This window comes from Plectropomus leopardus, chromosome 9 (genome assembly GCF_008729295.1).
Source record: "Plectropomus leopardus isolate mb chromosome 9, YSFRI_Pleo_2.0, whole genome shotgun sequence".
Classification (NCBI taxonomy): Eukaryota; Metazoa; Chordata; class Actinopteri; order Perciformes; family Serranidae; genus Plectropomus; species Plectropomus leopardus.
Window position 1 is genome coordinate 5,307,053 of NC_056471.1, and position 18,509 is coordinate 5,325,561.

An 18,509-nucleotide genomic window follows, 5' to 3' on the forward strand; every position below is an offset into this window, starting at 1 on the left:
GTCACATGACGCAGCTCTCGCTCCCGGGAGTCTCGCGGTGACAGCTTATATCATCGGCAGGAAAGAAAGGATTTGCAAATGGAGGTGGCAGAAATGATCATTCTTTGAACGAAAAAAGGTTGGTATTTTAATGTAGATATATTTTTCATTGCAACTTTACCGTGGTTATAAGCCGTTCAGGGTTGTTATAGTGAGGAAAGGATGAGTTGAGCGAGGTTTTGTGGCTCGGTAAACGCTACGTGGACATTAGGGGGATTAGCAACTAACGTTAGCTGACGGTGTTAGCTGTTAGCTCGTGTTTTGTTGTGTTTCGATCACAGGCTGTTCGCCTTCACCAAAGACGACACACGCAAAGTGTGTGCAGACGAATGTAGTTAACGGTAACGTTTCCTTTTTAATAACGGATTCACATTTCCCTTGCCTTTTTTTTGTGCGGGCAGATGTTCACAGTAAAGCTTTTCGGTCTGTCGTTCTGGAAAACAACAACAACGGGAGTTGGATGCTCAACGTGGATGACATCTAGTGTCAATAAATAACACGAACCGTTTCTTCAACATCCATTTTAACTAACCTTTGCCCACTAAAGTAATTTTGTTACCAGCAAAGATCTAAATGTAATTTAACTCGAGTAGCTTCTGTTATTGTTTGCTTGTATTTGGATGAAATGAAGTTTATTTTTGAGTGACTTGATGCTACATTTTTGATATGTTTTTCTGAATGTGAAATTTACCAACAATGATCAGCAGCTGAATTATGTAAGAAAGACTTCTATCTCACAGAGCAGAGGGCTCTGTATCATATAAAATAATTCACCAATTTTCCTTCTGATAAATCTCTGCATATCTGTATAAGTGCATGTAAGCAATAGAAAAATAGATCTATTAAATTCCATAACTGTAAAAATGAAGAACAATGTTTATATTTTGCCTGACTCCTTCTGATATTTCATTTAGTAAAAAAATAATGTAAAATGTATTATGACACTTAATTTTGATTACAGCGTTGTATTTATGTTGAACTCAGCAAGTGTAACTGGTACAGCAGTGTTTGTGTTATCTAAACTCTGCATCAGTAATTATGTAAACAAATGAACAATAACAGGCGAAAGATACATATCATATGGACACCTGTACAGCTCAGTGTAGTCAAGAACAATATCATTGCAGTCATTACATATGCTTCCTTTTTTTAACGCTTGGTTGTAATAATTGAGAGCATAGCTCTTATGTGATGTTAGTCTTATTTTTGCTTCTGTTTCTGTGTCAGTTACATCTAGCCATGTCTGAGTCTCTGTATGAGAAGTTCTTGGCCCCAGAGGAGCCTTTCCCTCTCCTCTCTCAAAGAGCCAACCTCAGCGATGTGGGAACTCTGGACGTCAGTGACTTTGGCTGTCAGCTCTCATCCTGTCACAGGACAGATCCTCTACATCGCTTCCACAGTAACAGGCAAGTAGAGAGCGAGTGTTCACATGTGTATATCATCTGTCTGTTATGTAAAATGTCATTGAGCATTTTGTAATTTCAAAGGTTAAGTTATCTGCCTTTAAGTATCGTAAGCGACAATCGCAGGACCGCCATCTGCTGCAAGGGCTGTTGCAGCTGTTGGTGGTATTTGACACATTGCTGTTGACAAATGTTACATGCTTGTCAAGTTGCACGCATCTTGGTTGACAGTGCCAGAAAAGTCTGTTTACAACTGTGGCAGTACACTAGTATTGATGTGCTTCACACTGTTTTTTTTGTCTGCATTGTCTCACATCTAAATCTACAACACAAAACCCAACACGTTTGCAATAGAAACGCAGGCTTCCACCTAAACTTAATACTTTGCTATACCTCTTGGCGCCATAAAAGTCTAAGAGTTTGCACAAAACTATACTGTTACATGGCACTGACACTGTAAATTTTGCCTCCATGAATCGTGCAATCGTCTATATTTTCATGAATATCTTTGAAAACACCAATGTAAGGCATTTACATAGTTGAACTGAACATCCATGTATGCTGACCACTCAGTCTCAGAAAAATGTTGTGAACAATTTCCAGAAATGACTCATATTGAGAATGCACTGTTATGCTCACTCATTGTTCTCCTCAGGTGGAACCTGACTTCCTGTGGGACCAGCGTTGCCAGCTCAGAGTGCAGCGAGGAGCTCTTCTCCTCTGTGTCTGTGGGCGATCAGGACGATTGTTACTCCCTCCTGGATGACCAAGAACTAACGTCTCTGGACCTGTTTCCAGAGGGCAGCGTTTGCAGTGACGTCTCCTCCTCTATCAGCACCTATTGGGATTGGTCCGACAGCGAGTTTGAGTGGCAGGTGGGTTGTGAGCTGGCAAGTCATGTCATCAAGGAGTTAGGGTTGGGCAATATGGCCAAATTCTTCTACCACAGTATCTTTTTGAATATAAAGGTAACGGTATATAAATCATGATACAGTTACTGTTCTGGCTTAAAATAACCATTTGATCATTTTCTTCCTGAATTTGGAACTTCCATACAAACAACTGCCAACAAGAGACAACACATGAGTTAAAAGCAAAATATTTAAAACAGTAAAATTAAAACCCTAGAAACAATAATTTCAAGTGTTAAGGGGCAATTCCACATCGCACCAGGCGTCACTGCTCCAAACACACCTTGGAAAAACAGCTGGGAGCATCTGCAGCGGGGCTACTTGCACACGCTGCGTGTGTGTGTGTGACACTGACCAGCAGAGTGACTCTGCGCCTTGAGCTGAAAAGTTGAAAATATTTTAACGTCTATGCCCACCAAAAAAACACCAGAGTAACATGCTGCGCAGCCTTAAGGGAGGAGTGCCTGACAGGCACGCTGTACCACAGGGAAACAATGGTTTTGCTGGCGATGCTTTTCTAGCGGTGAGTCTCGGTGTAAACGGCCCCTTACAGGTTTCTGTATTTATAACTCAACTCTCTCCTCCATGTCTTCCCTAAAACGTTGCATTGCGAGGCAGCTGGATTCACAACATCACACGAGAATCACAAGATCACGCAAGAATCCAGCCCTAATATTCCATGTAACCTGCCCCGAACATCTCCCTCAATAGAAATGTCCAAATCTTTACCGGTGGACACATTTCTGCTGTCGCACAATTTATATAGTTGTATTGTCGAACCTTACTGGAAGTGATTTTTTTAAAAACACAAACACACACACACAGTGATTAACGGGATTATTGTCCAATCATCTGTCCTCCTCTCAGTGTTTTCTCTGCTCCTCACTGCCTGTTTTACTTGTGTTCTCCCAGTTGCCAGGAAGTGACATCGCCAGCGGCAGCGATGTCCTTTCAGACATCATCCCGAGCGTGCCAAGTTCACCCTGTCTGTTTTCCAAGAGGAAGCCTAAGCCCCACCCCCACCGCAACCTGGATGAGTTACCATGGAGCGCCATGACCAACGATGAACAAGTAAACAAAGCCGACAAGCCGTCCTGTGTTCTGGTGTTTTTATGAGAGAAGCCTCTCTGTGCCATTGCAGTGCTTAGAGTCAGTGGAGAAGCATACTTGTAGTTTATGTCGTCATGCTGTCTGAAGGGTTGGAAACCACCTGCCACTGTGGCTGGTGGATTACAAAATCTACCAGCCGTTCAATAGATAACCATTGTTTTTTTGGCTGATGAGTGAAATCTAGCAGCCACTTGCATATTTTACCAGCATGTGGCTGGTGCTAATTTCCAACCCTGATTGTCCGCCTGAACAGAGCCAACTATTTTGTCTTGTCTTTACACGTTGAAGCAAAAACATTTTTTTTGTAACATTTACTTCTGTTTGTTACATTGTCAATAACAGCAAGGAATAATAATTGTCAGAATTTTTAGATATTAGCTATTTTTTATGCTCTGTTAAACACCTAATATCCATCTTAAGTCTTCAGTGTGTGCTGAGAGACTTGGACAAAAGGAGCAAAACTCCAAACCACACGTCTGTGTTTCCTCTTCCAGGTGGAGTACATCGAGTACCTGAGTCGGAAGGTCAGCACAGAGATGGGTCTGAGAGAGCAGCTGGACATCATCAAGATCATCGACCCCTGCGCTCAGATCTCTCCCACCGACAGCGAGTTCATCATCGAGCTCAACTGTCTCACAGACGAGAAACTCAAGCAGGTGGGCACTAACTCTCAAACGCACATCTGAAACAGCACATGTCAAATGAACCTGTCAACAAAGCAACAAGATTTCCTCTCACACACATAATCTCGCTCTATACCAAAGTGACAGCAGCCTGTCAACAAGTCACTACAGGGAAAGAGGTTTTTATTGGCTGCACTCTTGCCATGCTTTGGGGATTCACTAACAGTCTGCAAATTAATGTCACTCCCTATAAGAAGTAATAAGTGTCAGTGAACATGAAAGTCTGAATCATTTCTGTTTATTTAGAGATTATTTGTATTTTATTTTACAGCTGAAATGCAGATGAAACATAAATTTAACAGGGTACCTGCAGGGTCTTAAAAGTCTTAAGAGGTCTTGATTTCAGTATTCTCAAAATGAGGTCTTAAAAGTTATTTTCTTCTTGTCCTTTCACAGTAATGTTACTAGGAATTTGTGACCAAAAGACACTATGTGAGGCCGTTGAAAGGGGTTGTGACTTTTAATGCAACAAATTAATATCTTTTTGAATTTAATATCATTAGCGTACAGACAGAAGCTTAACAAAGATATATAAACAACATATGGATGTGAGTATTAATAAAATGTTTTTTTAAATTCAAGTATTTGGCAAATAATTATTTCTAGGGCCAAAAATCAATTGTGATTTTGCATCATGTCTTTCAGACAGTTTGAAGTTGGCAATAGATTTCATTCTAGGTGGTATTAAAAAGGTCTTAAAAAGTTTTACATTTAAATGTGAGAGCCCAGGGGATACCCTTAATAAATAGGGTATGGTTTGATAAGTATTTACTTCCACCTACTCCTTTTTGGACATGAAATAAAGTAGCCTTTTGGTTTCAGCTGTTGTTCAGTGTGTTAAAAAGAAGCACTCTTTGCTCATACATCAGTAAACTAAGATAAGAAAGATGGTAACTCAGAGGGATGTTGCATGTCAAAATTCATTTTTTATCTTTGACCTGTGTGATGTCATCAGGTGCGTAACTACATCAGAGAGCACAGCCCCAGGCAGCGTGCCAGCAGCACCAGAGAGGGCTGGAAGAGGAGCAGCCACAGCAGCGCCAGCACCGGCGGCGTCAGTGGGGCCAGCAGCAGCAATGCCAGCATGGTCAGCTCCGCCAGCTCCTCCACCGGCTCCACAGCCTCCAACTCTGTAGCAGGTAAGATGCTGCCTGGTCTGCTAGCACAGTCCTTCCTATTTTTTTGCTTAAAGGTCCAGTGTATGGGATTTAGGGTCATCTTTTGGTAGAAATGAAATGTAATATGCATGTTTTCATTTGTTAATAATCCCATGAAAATAAGGCTTGTTGGGTTTCTGTCACCCTCAGGTTGATTTATAGATGTGCTTCGGCTCTAGGTTGTAGCGTATGCTATTATGAGCATTTGGTGTGGTGGTGTGTCTGTGTCACTCTGCAGTTACACCTACAAAACACTAGTCAGCGATGGAGTTTCTGTGAAGTACAGATTGACAGATGTCCGACAATAAGCCTGGCCGATTATCAAGGCCGATATTTGGCATTTTGCCAGTGTGTCAGCGTTATATTTAATGATCGCCAATAAAAATTAGTTAATGAAAAAGTGTGCGGATTACACTCAACCAACACCAGAGAAGGCAGTCTGCAATGCATGCAAATAAAGTGTCAGTTTACTTTGTAAAACCTCAGGCAGCTAATTTTATTTACTCATTTTTAATTTAAATTTCCACTGAACTTTATGAACAAAAAGTTGCAGGAAACTGTGATGTTGAAAGATTCAGGTTCGATTTAAACATTTGTTAAAGGCATTTAAACAAAGTTCTGCATTGGAGTTTGTTATAGTCCAGATTCTAAATTTCAACATGAAAATATTTCTGTTATTTTAAGGAATATTTAATACAACTCTGTTTGTTTTTTAACAATCATACAAACTTAATAGGCTTCTTTTGGCAATTTTAGTGTCAGTGTTGGCTTTGTTTTGAATGTAACTTGTGTTCAGGTCTTTACCATGTCCTTATCCTGTGAGATGTACGTTATGTTTATATCTTGAATAAACATCCTAACTCAAAGAAGGCTTTTCGTACCTCTGAGTAGTTAGCTTGCAGTTAAGTTGCAGACATGGTGCCACCACCAGGAGTATCCCACAGCGATGCTCAGCTTAACTATGATCGAACAGTGACAGAAAGGCAGTTTTAGTGGTGAAATACAAAGAAATTGTAACTTCCAGTTAAATTTCGAGCTCCATTTCATTTATTTGAAGTCTTTCTGATTGTAAACTGTAAACATTTCTTTGTGTTCAGGTGGTACAGCATCAGCCTGTAGTGGAAGCAGCGTTGCCAACATCAGCAGAGCTCACAGTGATGGCAACCTCTCCAGTGCTGCAGAACGTATACGAGACTCCAAAGTAAGAAGTGTGTGTGTGTGAGTGATTTTAGTGTTTGGCAGACTGTTACAATGCTTCTTAACCCTTTGAAACTTTAAACTGATTACTTTCAGAAGCATGGGAAGAAGACAATGGGCAACTTGAAAAGGAATGACCCAGGAATTAGGGGGGAAAAAAAGAAAAAATTACCCGAAAATTAGCAAAAACAAACCCCCAAAGAAACAAAAACAACAATGAAGAAACAAAAAAACAACTGAACAGGAAGAAGGAAATATATAATTCTAATTAGATGAAATGTAGTTCTCTGGAAAATTTTCCCTAGCTTTTTAAAAAATAATTTCCTAATTCTACTAATGTTTTGCAATTTGCAAGACATTTCTTGCAATGTTGCTCAATACCTTTTTTCCCTATTTTGTGTGTGTGAGAAGGTGGAGTCTATCTCTGCTATCATGGTGATGTTTTTATGATGCTAGACAAACACCATTTTACTGTTATCACAGGGAACACACAGGAAAGCACCTTATGGGCTATTTGAGATAGTCAGTTACTTCATGTTGGTGTGACCTCTAATATGTCTCTCTCTCTGATCTTTCAGAAACGTTCTAAGCAGCGTAAGCTTCAGCAGAAAGCCCTCCGGAAGCGGCAGCTGAAAGAGCAGCGTCAGGCCCGCAAGGAGCGTCTGAGCGGACTGTTTCTGAACGAGGAGGTGCTGTCGCTGCGAGTGACGGAGGAGGACGACCACGGGGATGACCTGGACATACTGATGTGACAGCAGTGAATCAATCAGTGCTCCCTCTACGCCTGTTCCCTCACCACCCAGACACCGCCATAGAGCTCATAGACCACGCTACTCCACGTCACTGCATGCATTAGCTTTCAGTAGGCTAACACAATGCATTTTGTAATGTCTGATAGGCAGTAACAGCTCATAGTAGCTTCTAACTTAGCGTGACATATCGCTTGCTTATACTAGTGAAGTACTGCTAGTGCTAAAACTGATAGCTGCTGCAATCTCTGCTAAGCTAGCTATAGCAATAATGCTAATATACTGCTAATGCTTTGATTATACATCAGTCCAGCCTGCTTATAGCCAGTGCTAATGCCGCTGAAGCTCGCAGATGCACACGAAATATACACTACAAAAGGATAATTATTTCAGCTTAATAACAAGACGATTGCTTATATATAGATGCCCTAACAGCGTATATCCACTGCTACTAATACAGCCACCACTGGCAGAAGGACAGATCAGACATGAGAAGCAGAGTTTGGCCACAGGATGCAGATACTGCTCTGCAAAGAACATTTTTTCAGAACATACAGCGGAACTATGTGCAAGGAGGCAGTATTTCAGCTAATCTGATCAAAGTTTCCACCTGTCGGTGGCACACAAACATACTTTACATGGCTAAATCTGCATTGGCTAAACTCTCTTCATGTGCAGCTCTGCTTTAATCTGCTGCAGGTAATGTAACGGCATGATTATATACCTGTAGGTCTGCAGTCAAAGGGGCTTGAGTGCAAAGTATCAGTAGCAGTTTTAAGGTGAGTGTCCTCATATAGACACGTCCAGATGTGACCTCACAGAAATACGTGAAATGCGTGGTCAGGAAGGAGAATTTGGCATTCAAAGTCAAGTAGTAAAAACAGCAGTAAGTAGTTCCGGGCAACATGGTTTCAAAAATAATATCATGATACTTTTAGGCTGTATCGCAATACACAATATATATGTCAATATTTTGAAATTTTCCGCTGAACTACTATAGACTACAAAAATACAAAATTATTAAATGAACTACAATTACAGTAAAGTTAAAGTAACTACTGTCATATAATGAAGTTAAATTCTTGTTAAAATAAAAGTAAAATAAAATAATGTTAAAATAAAACAAATTTAAGTGCATAAATTGACACTGCATTACGTGGTGATGCCACATAATGTGTTCAATTACGTGTTGATTCAAAGTTGGGTTTAGACACCAAAACTACTTGGTTAGGTTTTTTAAAAAAGATGTTTTTAATCAAATATCTGTTTGCTTCATACAGAGCCAGACTGTTGAGTTTAGGCACTTAAACTACTTGGTAAGATTAAGAAAAAGATTTTTTGTTATGTATGGAACTAAGTCCTAACGTGACTTACGTATGTCATATAACGTGACGCAACTACTCAAAGGGCCTTAGTACTTGTTTTTTTGTTTGTTTTTTTAAAGTCAGCATTGACTTTTAGCTTCACACAGGACACAAACAGCAGTCTTCTGGGTGAAAGTCCTGTGTTTGTCCACCCCCCCTGACCGCCTCCTTATGCAAACTTTCTCACTCTTCACACTACCTATGGGGTCTTAACATTTATCTGTGACCATTGCATGACGTCATTGAACAAGGGAAATCCTGTGTCCACCACCACAAAGGATCCTAATTGACTTTGTAATGGCACTGTTTCCATGGTGCTGGCACATAATTTCAATACAATCCGTGCCACTAACAGGTCATGGTCAAATATTTCTGTGAGAGCAGGTGGGGGGGTAAACAATGCAAAATGTCGAGTTAAAAACGTAGCATTGATCAGCAGTTTATCTACACAGAGTTGATGTTTGAGTTCAGGTGAAAAATCATCCTCCCAAACTAACAAACACATCAGAGATGAATGTGGAAAGTGAAGTGAGCTGGTCTGTCTTTCCCCGCTGAGTGTTGTGGTTCCATTTCACTCTGAAGGCTTAGAGGGAGCACTGAATCTGCATGTTTAAAGCATCACCCACACCAAGTCCCCATGTGGTCCAATAACTAACAGCTTCATTATTTGCATACACTTGTTTAAAAAAATTTTTAAAAAAGCTTATGTTTTGTAAATAAATGATAAATAATAGCATATTAACCGGCTTGCTTTCAGGTTTTCCTTGGTGATTAAGGTTTGATTTAAAGTTTTTTTTTTTCCCCCTCTGTGTGTATATATATTATGACAAGGTAGTGAACTGATTGGTTAGCTTAAATGCTGTCAATTGCCACTCGTTGTTTGCAATATATTGAGTCTTATTTTAAAGCATTTAGCTGTTTTGTCACGAGTACTTGAGTTTGGTCGACGTCTCAGACATCTTTTAGTCCTCTTTGTTTCTCTGCCAGCACTCCTGCTGTATAGTTTGCCTGAGATAGACCTCAATAACAGATTCTCCATCATTTACCTCTGTGTACATTTTCTAAATGATTTGACCACTCTGATGAAGCGTTCAAGTCTTATTGGAAGTTTATACAGATCATATTGTGTCTGTCTACGTACAGTACGGCTGGTTTGGTTTTTGCGCTGAACTTGAGCTGGTTTCTTGAGCACGTGCATTTAACATTGAGCCATTGACTCTCACAGGTGTGGTCATTCTGCTTTTTTTTAAAATATTGATGTGTTGATGAAGCACTAACAGCTTTCGTGGAGTTGTAGCTACCATGCCTTTTGTTTTTTTGCCCGGAATAGCAACCAAACAGATTGTTTTTTTATGGGTTTTTTTTCCCATCTATCGTATAAAAAAGACTCTTTTCCTGCAGCGTGTCAGCTGTAACTATTGAACCACTGCAGTTCTCGGCCTGCTGTCATTTCTTTGTGTCCTGACCTTTGGCTCTCGTCTCTGTCTCATGTATAAAGTTAACCCTTACAGCAATTATGTTAAATGCCGCTTTATGTATTCTAAAGTTCTGAATTAATAAAACTCTATTTTGAAAAATAAGATAATTTTGAAGAAAAAAAGAAAAACAAGCCAGTGTGATGCAACAAAGTTATTTGTTTATATGAGGTACAATGTAACTGCTGACGATGAATGACATTAAACTGATTCAATATGGTTTAAAAATAAAGATTTGACTGTAAACTCAACGTTTCCCCTCAGTGTCATTGTTGGAGTTATTTTACACCAGACACCTGTTAAACACATTTACCATCAGCCACAATTTTCCTGCAGTCCACTGTGTACCGTCCTATCAAAGGTTTTGATTGACTGTAAACTTGACAAATAAATTGACATTGTTGCACCCTGTTCTCATCTGTAATGGCATTTTCTTCAGGTGTGGGTGTATTATTTTTAACACATTTACAACAGAGGGCCATTTTACTTTTTTTTATTTGTAATTGAAAACATTTACACTCAATTAAAACAAAATCTGAAATAAGACATGTAAATAGCCAGAATGGTGGAAGAGTGCGCATATTGTGAGTTTACATGTGACTGCACCTGCTACAGCTGTGGCCACAGGCCCTCCGTCCATTAGTCTACTTGCCAGCAAAGTCAACCTAGAAATGTTGAGTACCCCAATGTTTTATGTTATAAATGCATAGTATGGGTCCCCAACATTAGGAATTTGCCAGATGCTAACTGGCATATGTTAGGCAAATTGCATAATTTACCTAGTTTGTATAAATGTGCACAATCACATATACTGACAGTATTGCAGCCACTGCTTGGCCAATTTGGAAATTATCCTGTTGGTTATGGGGTTTCTTTGAGGATGAAGAATGGATCGGTAATCAGCACTACACTGCACCCTGAAGAAGGGGCAAGTTGATACACATTGGCGTATTTTAAATGTTTATAACCCTATGAATTAAAGGCCTTTTATGCTTTGCAAGTTCCTGCCCTTTTTTTGGAGTATTCCCTTCCATGAGCACCGGTATTTGAGCAACACCAGAAGCGCCCCCTGTTGTCTTCCTTTTTCACATTATTATACTTCCTTTGCCATGCTACCTGCCTTACTTACCAACATTTACCAAATGTGTATCAACTCAGTGTGATGGTCTGTGAATTCAAATGCTAACTTCAAGCATTGTTCTATTCACGTGTTAATAAATATAGTACTATTTATAACTAATTTAGTTAAAGTAATTTCAATTATTTCAAATACATGGAATAAACAGAGTAAGTAACCCGTCTAATCCAGTCAATTTAATGCCCTCTAAAATGTGTGAATTGAATAAAAAATTGTTTTTAATCGGCCCAAATGCAGTTAAAATATTCAGATGTCTGGTTTAAAACATAAATTTTGAATTTTGAAAGAATCAGATTTGGATTCAGCATCCTCAAAAAAAACACACCAAAATGTCCAAAATGGCCAAGCAGTGGCTGAAATACTGTTAGTATTTGCTGTAATGCAAATCTATGCAAATTAGCATCTGGTAGTTTCCTAATGTTAGGGACCCATACTATGCATTTATAATATAACACTTTGGGCGACTCAACAATTCCTGGTTCATCATGGGGCTCTATAGGCTGGCAAATGGACTAATAGGTAAAAATGTGTATCAGAATGGCCTACCATCTGTACAAATAGAGTTTAATGTAGCGTAGGTGATTCTGTCAGGTATTGTAGGGGAGACTGGGGCAAATTGGAATAATGTTTGATTTTGACATCATTGCTCAGGCAGAGACAGGGATCATCACAGGCCATGCAGATGAGGAGTTTCAGGATTCTGTCTTGTTTCTGACCGGTGAAATTTCAGTCACAACCGCGTTGTAGAAGATGGAAATGGAAATTGTCCCGATCACCGGGATAATCATTAAACAAACGGCAGCCTGTCTTCTTATGCCCGTTGCTTTCAAGCAGACTTTAGATGCAAGAGCAGAATGCGACACATTGCAGATGATTTCAGTGGAAACATATTGAACATGATCATGTACAATAATGCATCACCCATGTGCTGATCACCAGCACCCTTCTGTTACTGAGCCTATAATGACATGACGAGACACAAAAACCAATGGGGGGGCGGTTTTTGTGGAGGCACACTGGTGAAAGTGGTGTCATGTTGATAAATGAAAAATAATAAATGATACTTCATTGTGGGTGGTAACACATTATGTCACACTGTAAATGTAATAATATTACCTGAAATCCTGTTGGTCACGCGTGATATTACTCTTTCCTGCTAAAATTATGTATTACTGAAATACGTGACACTGATTACAAATTTCACTTGTTAAAACTGCCCCCAGTCTCCCCTATTTTTAGCCCCAGTTTGTCTCTGTGTATTTAAACCATTGTTTTCATCTCCCTCGTGTAGCCTGAACTCCCTTATATTTTTACTCCTCACACCAAGACAGCTCTGCAGGAAATATAAACCCAAAATCATCATTGCACACGAACGTGTACTCTCGTGGCCCGACGTCTTCCTCCTCGACGGTCACCTCTGACCGCCTCGATCTTGAGGAGAAGAGCCTCTTAAATCTCCTCCACCTTGAGGAGGACAACTTTTTAAATCTCCTCCACCTGCCTTCCCTGACAGGATGAGACTCATACTTCATGCACCAGTCATCAAAAAAATCTTGGACAACAGAGTCAATATCCTCATCTGGCCTGGCCTCCACTCTGACCGTCACAGTCCTATGTCCAGCTGTTTCCTCCCTGACCTGTATTTGCTGCATGATCTGCTCTTCCGTGACCTCCTCTGTTTGCAGCATGGCTCGCTCCTCCCTGACTTCCCTGACCTCTGTTTGCTGCATGGTCTGCTCCTCCCTAACCTCCTCTGTTTGCAGCATTGCCTGCACCTCCCTGACCTCTGTTTGCTGCATGGCCTGCTCCTCCCTGACCTCCTCTGTTTGCTGCATGGCCTGTTCCTCTGTGACCTCCTCTGTTTGCAGCATGGCCTGCTCCTCCCTGACCTCCTCTGTCTGCAGCATGGCCTGCTCCTCCCTGACCTCCCTGACCTCTGTTTGCAGCATGGCCTGCTCCTCCCTGAACTCCTCTGTCTGCAGCATGGCCTGCTCCTCCCTGACCTCCTCTGTTTGCTGCAAGGCCTGCTCCTCCCTGACCTCCTCTGTTTGCTGCAAGGCCTGCTCCTCCCTGGCCTCCTCTGTCTGTAACATGGCCTGCTCCTGATCCATCACACATTGGTCAGTGATATTAGACGGGACCTTTGTATGCAGCTCCTCTCGCAGCAAACTGATTTCCTGTGCTAGTGTGTCTCTGTCTTTTAGGACGTCTGTCAACTGTTGATGGAGCAACTTGTTTTGCTCCTCGAGTGTTGACATGCGTGCTTGTAATTTTTCAATTACAGCACAGACACCCTCAAAGTCCTCTCTGGTCACTGACTCTGTTACGCACATCCTAACTACCACGATCACCAGGTTCTAATGTCTATGCAGGTCGCTAAGTTCTGTGTTTCCTATCACCAGTAGCCAGGTTACTGAGGAACTGAGGAATTCTAGTGCACTAGTATTCACGTGCTCTGACTATGAGGTCAGACAGAAGTGCACCAGAGCCCTTTAAGAGTCATCACATTCCAAACGTCGGATATCATCAGTGACGTAACGTACAAGACGGCGTTGGCCACGTCATTAAAAAAAGGCAAGCAGATGTCACGTCATAGCCCTAATGAAACAAATGCGCATGCGCGAATTTATAAAATATTCTTGAATTGTATTTTCAGCAATATAGAATAATATAGTAAAATATAAAAAAATATAAAATAAAAAAATACATCACTAAAAATGTTTTATCACCGAAAAATTATGTCAAAAGTAAGTTATTAAGTAAGAAAGTTAGGTCAAAAGCAAGCCAGAACCATCAAATACATATACATACATATTGTACAGGAGTACAATTTATCATCTAATAATTTGTTTTAAAAATATTATTATCATTATTATTATTAGGCTATTTAATAATTCTTAATTATTTATTTAGGATCACATGCTGTATATTTATTGTCCGACTTTCTTTTGCACTGTATGTTGAGTCACGTCTAAGGCAATTTTCTGTCACAACAGACCATGAAGTTTTCGGAATGTGGATCTGAATCGGCAACAGCTACGTCCCGGGACATCACACAACCCCCACAAAGACCTCTAGCTTAAGGCACAGCACTGAAACACGGCACGCTGGCACCCTCTGCTGGAGGCACTGCAACCTAACAGTCAGTAAAACACTGCAAGCAATCCACAATTTAAAGTGAGCACTCAGTGAATAAATCCTCCAACCCCCCAGCTGCTCTCCCTACACACACTGATCAGAACAGTCTTTAATCATTTTATAGCTGCACAGCGATTTTTTTAAATGTGTACTTAGCTCGCAAAGCGATGCTCCAACCCCCGACTCCTCAACTCTAAGTCTAAATTCTTGCTGGTGTTGTACGTCGCTTTGGATAAAAGCGTCTGCTAAATGAAATTGTAGAATTGTAGAATTTTAGAATTCTCTGTCCCTTTGCCTCCTCACCTCGTGTCTCGGCCGCCCATCATAAGACACACGTGTTGTCTCTTCAGTTAATCAGTCCGGCTGCCTTGCCACTGATTCACATCACACTATTAATGTCAAGTAAGTAGTAGTAAGTCAAACGTAAAAGTATGATCTAATAAGGGATCTGGTCGATTTTTGACATTTCCAGAATTTTAAAACATTTCTCGGACTTTAGGACAGTTGTAGGATTTTAGGACATTAGGGAATATTTTAATACTGTTTATGCACTTTGGCACCTTATGTATACTAAAAGCATCAAAACAATTCCCAGCGTGAATCCCTTTATTGTCACTGTATGTCTGTATTGGACAGCTATTATTGCGCTAGATCCATATTTTGGAACTTTGTATTTTTCAGGCTCGAGTTCACACTTTGGACTGTAGGGGGCGACACGCGCACCCCGGAGCGCGTGGGCTCCCCGGAAATATAAAAGACGAAGAAGGCGGATATGACGCCGTGGTGTTTACATCGTTCATATGATTAGAGAGCGAATGTAAGCTAAGAAAATATAAACTACAGGATAAAATATCATTTCTCTTTCACATACTGACCGCATAATTTGGCTGTTGTCGTATGTCAATGGGCGGTCACGGGGTTTTGGGGAACGAACCCGGGTCTATTGACTACTCGGTGCATGAAGCCTGGAATGAGGCCACCAATGTCTACCTGCTGGTTATACTGGTCAGCTTCGGCCTGCTGATGTACGCCAGAAAGTAAGCACAGTCCGCACTCACAGCCAGCTCTTAACTGCGTCACTTGGCTCATTATATGTAGAGGTGCAGCTCATGTTCAGTCCGAGTTCTTTCTTCGCATCTTCTCCCAAGATATTTAAATCCACCCAGACTCCATTGAAATTCTTCGTATTTTAATGTTTAATTGGTTGAAGGGAAATAAATATACATGCTGTGGTATCACATTAGTGATAAAAATAAATTTGGGGGTATTTTGGCTAATTCGGCATTCATATAATCCATCAAACGTAATGTATTTTAATCAAATGTCAGTTTTAATTAGTGGTAAGCGCCAATGTCGGAAATAAATGGCTATATTCTGCATAAACGACAAGGCCTATGCACTATGTCACTCTGAAATCTCTAATTTCACCTTTCACACCAGACTCCATACATTTTTATCGTATTTTAATGTTTCATTTTTTAAAGGGTAATAAGCATGCATAATGTGACATTACTTTAGTAATAAAAAATAATATGTTGGGGTTTCTGGCTAATTCAGCATTCATATGATCTTCCAAAAGTAATGAATTTTAATTTAATGTCATTGTTAATTACTGTGAGAACTACTGTCATATAAATGGGAATATTCTGTATTAGCAATAAGGCCTCTGTGTTCTGTCTCTTTATTTTTATGTTATCGATTAAAGGAACATATGCATACAACTTGAGTACAAAAACTTGAGTACAAAAAAAATAATCTGTGGAGTCTTCTGGCTAATTCTGCATTCATTTAATCCTCCAAACATGACACACTTTAATTTATGACAATTGTAAACATTGGTGACAACTACTGTGAGAAATAATTTTTGATATCCTGTATTAGCAACATAGCCCGTGCATTCTGTCTGTCTTTCTGATATCTCTCTCTGTTCACATATGTCTTAGAAACAAGAGGAAGATCATGCGTATTTTCACTCTGCCTCCCACCGTCGGCAGCAGCCCAGAGCCCAACTTCTACGACAGCCTGCAGAAGGTCCGTCTGCGGCAGCAGCTGGAGATGTACTCTCTGGGTGAGCAATAGTGGAGCTCTGCACAGGACAGACAAGATCAGCCCAGAGCTGGACTTATGACCCAAAATGTCCAAATATCATTAATCTAATATCCTATACCATAATCTAGAGAAAAGGGATACAATAACAAAAAAATAATACCCATTACTTTTTCTTAAACACAAGGCAGTGCACTCATGTAAACCACTCATAACTGATAAATGTTTCTAATGTTATATTTGATGACCTGCTTTACTTTGACTTTTTTGAAAAAACTTTACTATGACTATTTTGACATACTATACTACAAATGTTTAATGTTTTTTTCCATTCTATACTATGGGTATAGATAGGGAGTTGTTGACAATCTGGGTAATTTTGAGGTAAAATAAAATGTTTTTCTGTCTTGTCTTTTAGCCAGGAAATTTGAGCAGCAGCAGGGCCAGAGTGACAGCGTGCAGCTCTCCATGGAATGAGAACAGGAAGGAGCCCATCATCCCTTTCTGTCTGTGCAAAGACTCCTGCGTAAAACACCAGCCCTCTGTGCGCGGATAGGAAGAGACCTGGATGACTGTCATGATCAGAGAACATTCAGATGACACTACTCTCATCCCGGTTGTTTCTGTTTGCCTCCTCAAATGAGAAGCAGTGTCATTCACCTTCTGTTGTGTCTTCATCGTCTGTAACGCGTGAAAAAGGTACACACAGCCGGATGGATGAACGGAAGAAGCCAAAAGCATAGAGAAGTGAGGCGTCCAGCAGTGAATGGGTAATAATAAACCTAAAACTGCAGATGTCACTGAGATTCTTTGAGTATGGCGTGATATAAAAATAAGTTCACCATGAAGATTTTTTTTTGCACACTTTAACGTTAACATAGGTTCAAGTTTGATTCCATTTGTTTTTTAGTTTGTTAAATGTTTTTATGACTCCGAAATAATGAAATGTGAAAATAAAGGCACATAAACCAAAAGAAGCTTGGTGTATATTTTACCCATTGCCACATATAGTAATGTATAATCAACAGAACATGATGGTAAATGTACTAAAGTTTCAGTGAAGTCTGTTGACAGAGAGCTTTGTGGGATGTTTTTAAATGATAGTGATGAATTTTGTGCCTTGCTAGCAGCTCTAGAAATGGCAAAATCAGTCCACCACTGTGATCTAGAGAGAAATGTTTCAGCAACTACTGGCTGTCTTAATTTAGTACAGATATTCATGTTCCCCAGAGGATGAACACAAATGACTTGAGTGATTGTGACTCTGAGGTTCACTATCGAACTGTCGAATGGATTGCCTCATTTAGTGCAGATATTCATTGTCCCCTTAAAATTAAGTATGATATTACAACAATTTTGTACCATTTATGTATTTTAATACTAGAAGACTGTTTGATCAGCTGTGTGCCAAAGTTTCTGTGTGCTCACCTTAAACCTCAGTGAAGTCAGTGACATCACTGCACTCCTTTATGCAATTATTTCATATTCAAATGTTCTTTATATTTTCAGTGATGGAGGAGCAGATGTGGAGCATTTCTAACTGTTATTAATTTTGTCCGGAGGGTATTTTTAAATGTGTCCAATACTTGACATCATAAATACATCTTAGCATGCTAATACGCTAAACTAAGGTATTAAAAATGCTTAAAGAGATACCTCAACCAAAAATGAAAATTAATTTATTATCTATTCACGCCGATGGAGTCGGGTGAGGTTTTACAGTTCTACAGGTTTTTTTTTTTTGGGGGGGGGGGCTTGTTAATACTGGCGTGCAAATACTGTGATACACTATATCCACTGACACATTACACCTACAGGAGTTTTTATGATGTCCCATTCTAAATCCATAGGCATTAATATGCAGTTGGTTCCCCCTTTGCAGCTATAACAGCTTCCACTCATCTGGGAAGGCTTTCTACAAGATTTTGGAGCATGTCTGTGGGAATTTGGGCCCATTCATCCAGAGAAACATTTATGTTAGTTGGCGCAATGCAGTCAGGAAGGTAACATTCATCAGACTATAAGATAGAGAAGCGTGATTCGTCACTCCACAGAACACGCTTCCACTGCTACAGAGTCCCGTTTTACACCACTCCATC

At 40.1% G+C, this 18,509-nt stretch overlaps 2 protein-coding genes across 2 annotated transcripts; both read left to right on the forward strand.

Moving 5' to 3' along the window:
* The first annotated feature begins 35 nt into the window (after positions 1-35).
* On the forward strand, positions 36-8,224 carry fam199x (family with sequence similarity 199, X-linked). Its single transcript, XM_042493152.1, has 8 exons — positions 36-118; positions 1,267-1,445; positions 2,098-2,317; positions 3,266-3,424; positions 3,958-4,119; positions 5,102-5,285; positions 6,401-6,504; positions 7,079-8,224. The coding sequence occupies exons 2-8, from the start codon at positions 1,279-1,281 to the stop codon at positions 7,250-7,252; spliced, it is 1,170 nt and encodes a 389-aa protein (XP_042349086.1). The 5' UTR covers positions 36-118; positions 1,267-1,278; the 3' UTR covers positions 7,253-8,224.
* A 6,913-nt stretch (positions 8,225-15,137) lies between these two features.
* smim19 (small integral membrane protein 19) lies at positions 15,138-17,374 on the forward strand. Its single transcript, XM_042493650.1, has 3 exons — positions 15,138-15,401; positions 16,308-16,432; positions 16,829-17,374. Exons 1-3 carry the CDS (start codon positions 15,262-15,264, stop codon positions 16,885-16,887), a joined length of 324 nt encoding a protein of 107 aa, XP_042349584.1. The 5' UTR covers positions 15,138-15,261; the 3' UTR covers positions 16,888-17,374.
* The last annotated feature ends 1,135 nt before the right edge of the window (positions 17,375-18,509 follow it).

Excerpts from the sequence above, each read along its gene's own strand:
- fam199x (XM_042493152.1), top strand. The coding sequence starts at position 1,279 with ATGTCTGAGTCTCTGTATGAGAAGTTCTTGGCCCCAGAGGAGCCTTTC. Across the intron at positions 4,120-5,101 it reads CAGACGAGAAACTCAAGCAG|GTGCGTAACTACATCAGAGA; the intron begins GTGGGCACTAAC and ends TGATGTCATCAG. Across the intron at positions 6,505-7,078 it reads AACGTATACGAGACTCCAAA|AAACGTTCTAAGCAGCGTAA; the intron begins GTAAGAAGTGTG and ends CTGATCTTTCAG.
- smim19 (XM_042493650.1), top strand. The coding sequence starts at position 15,262 with ATGTCAATGGGCGGTCACGGGGTTTTGGGGAACGAACCCGGGTCTATT. Across the intron at positions 15,402-16,307 it reads CTGCTGATGTACGCCAGAAA|AAACAAGAGGAAGATCATGC; the intron begins GTAAGCACAGTC and ends CATATGTCTTAG. Across the intron at positions 16,433-16,828 it reads GCTGGAGATGTACTCTCTGG|CCAGGAAATTTGAGCAGCAG; the intron begins GTGAGCAATAGT and ends CTTGTCTTTTAG.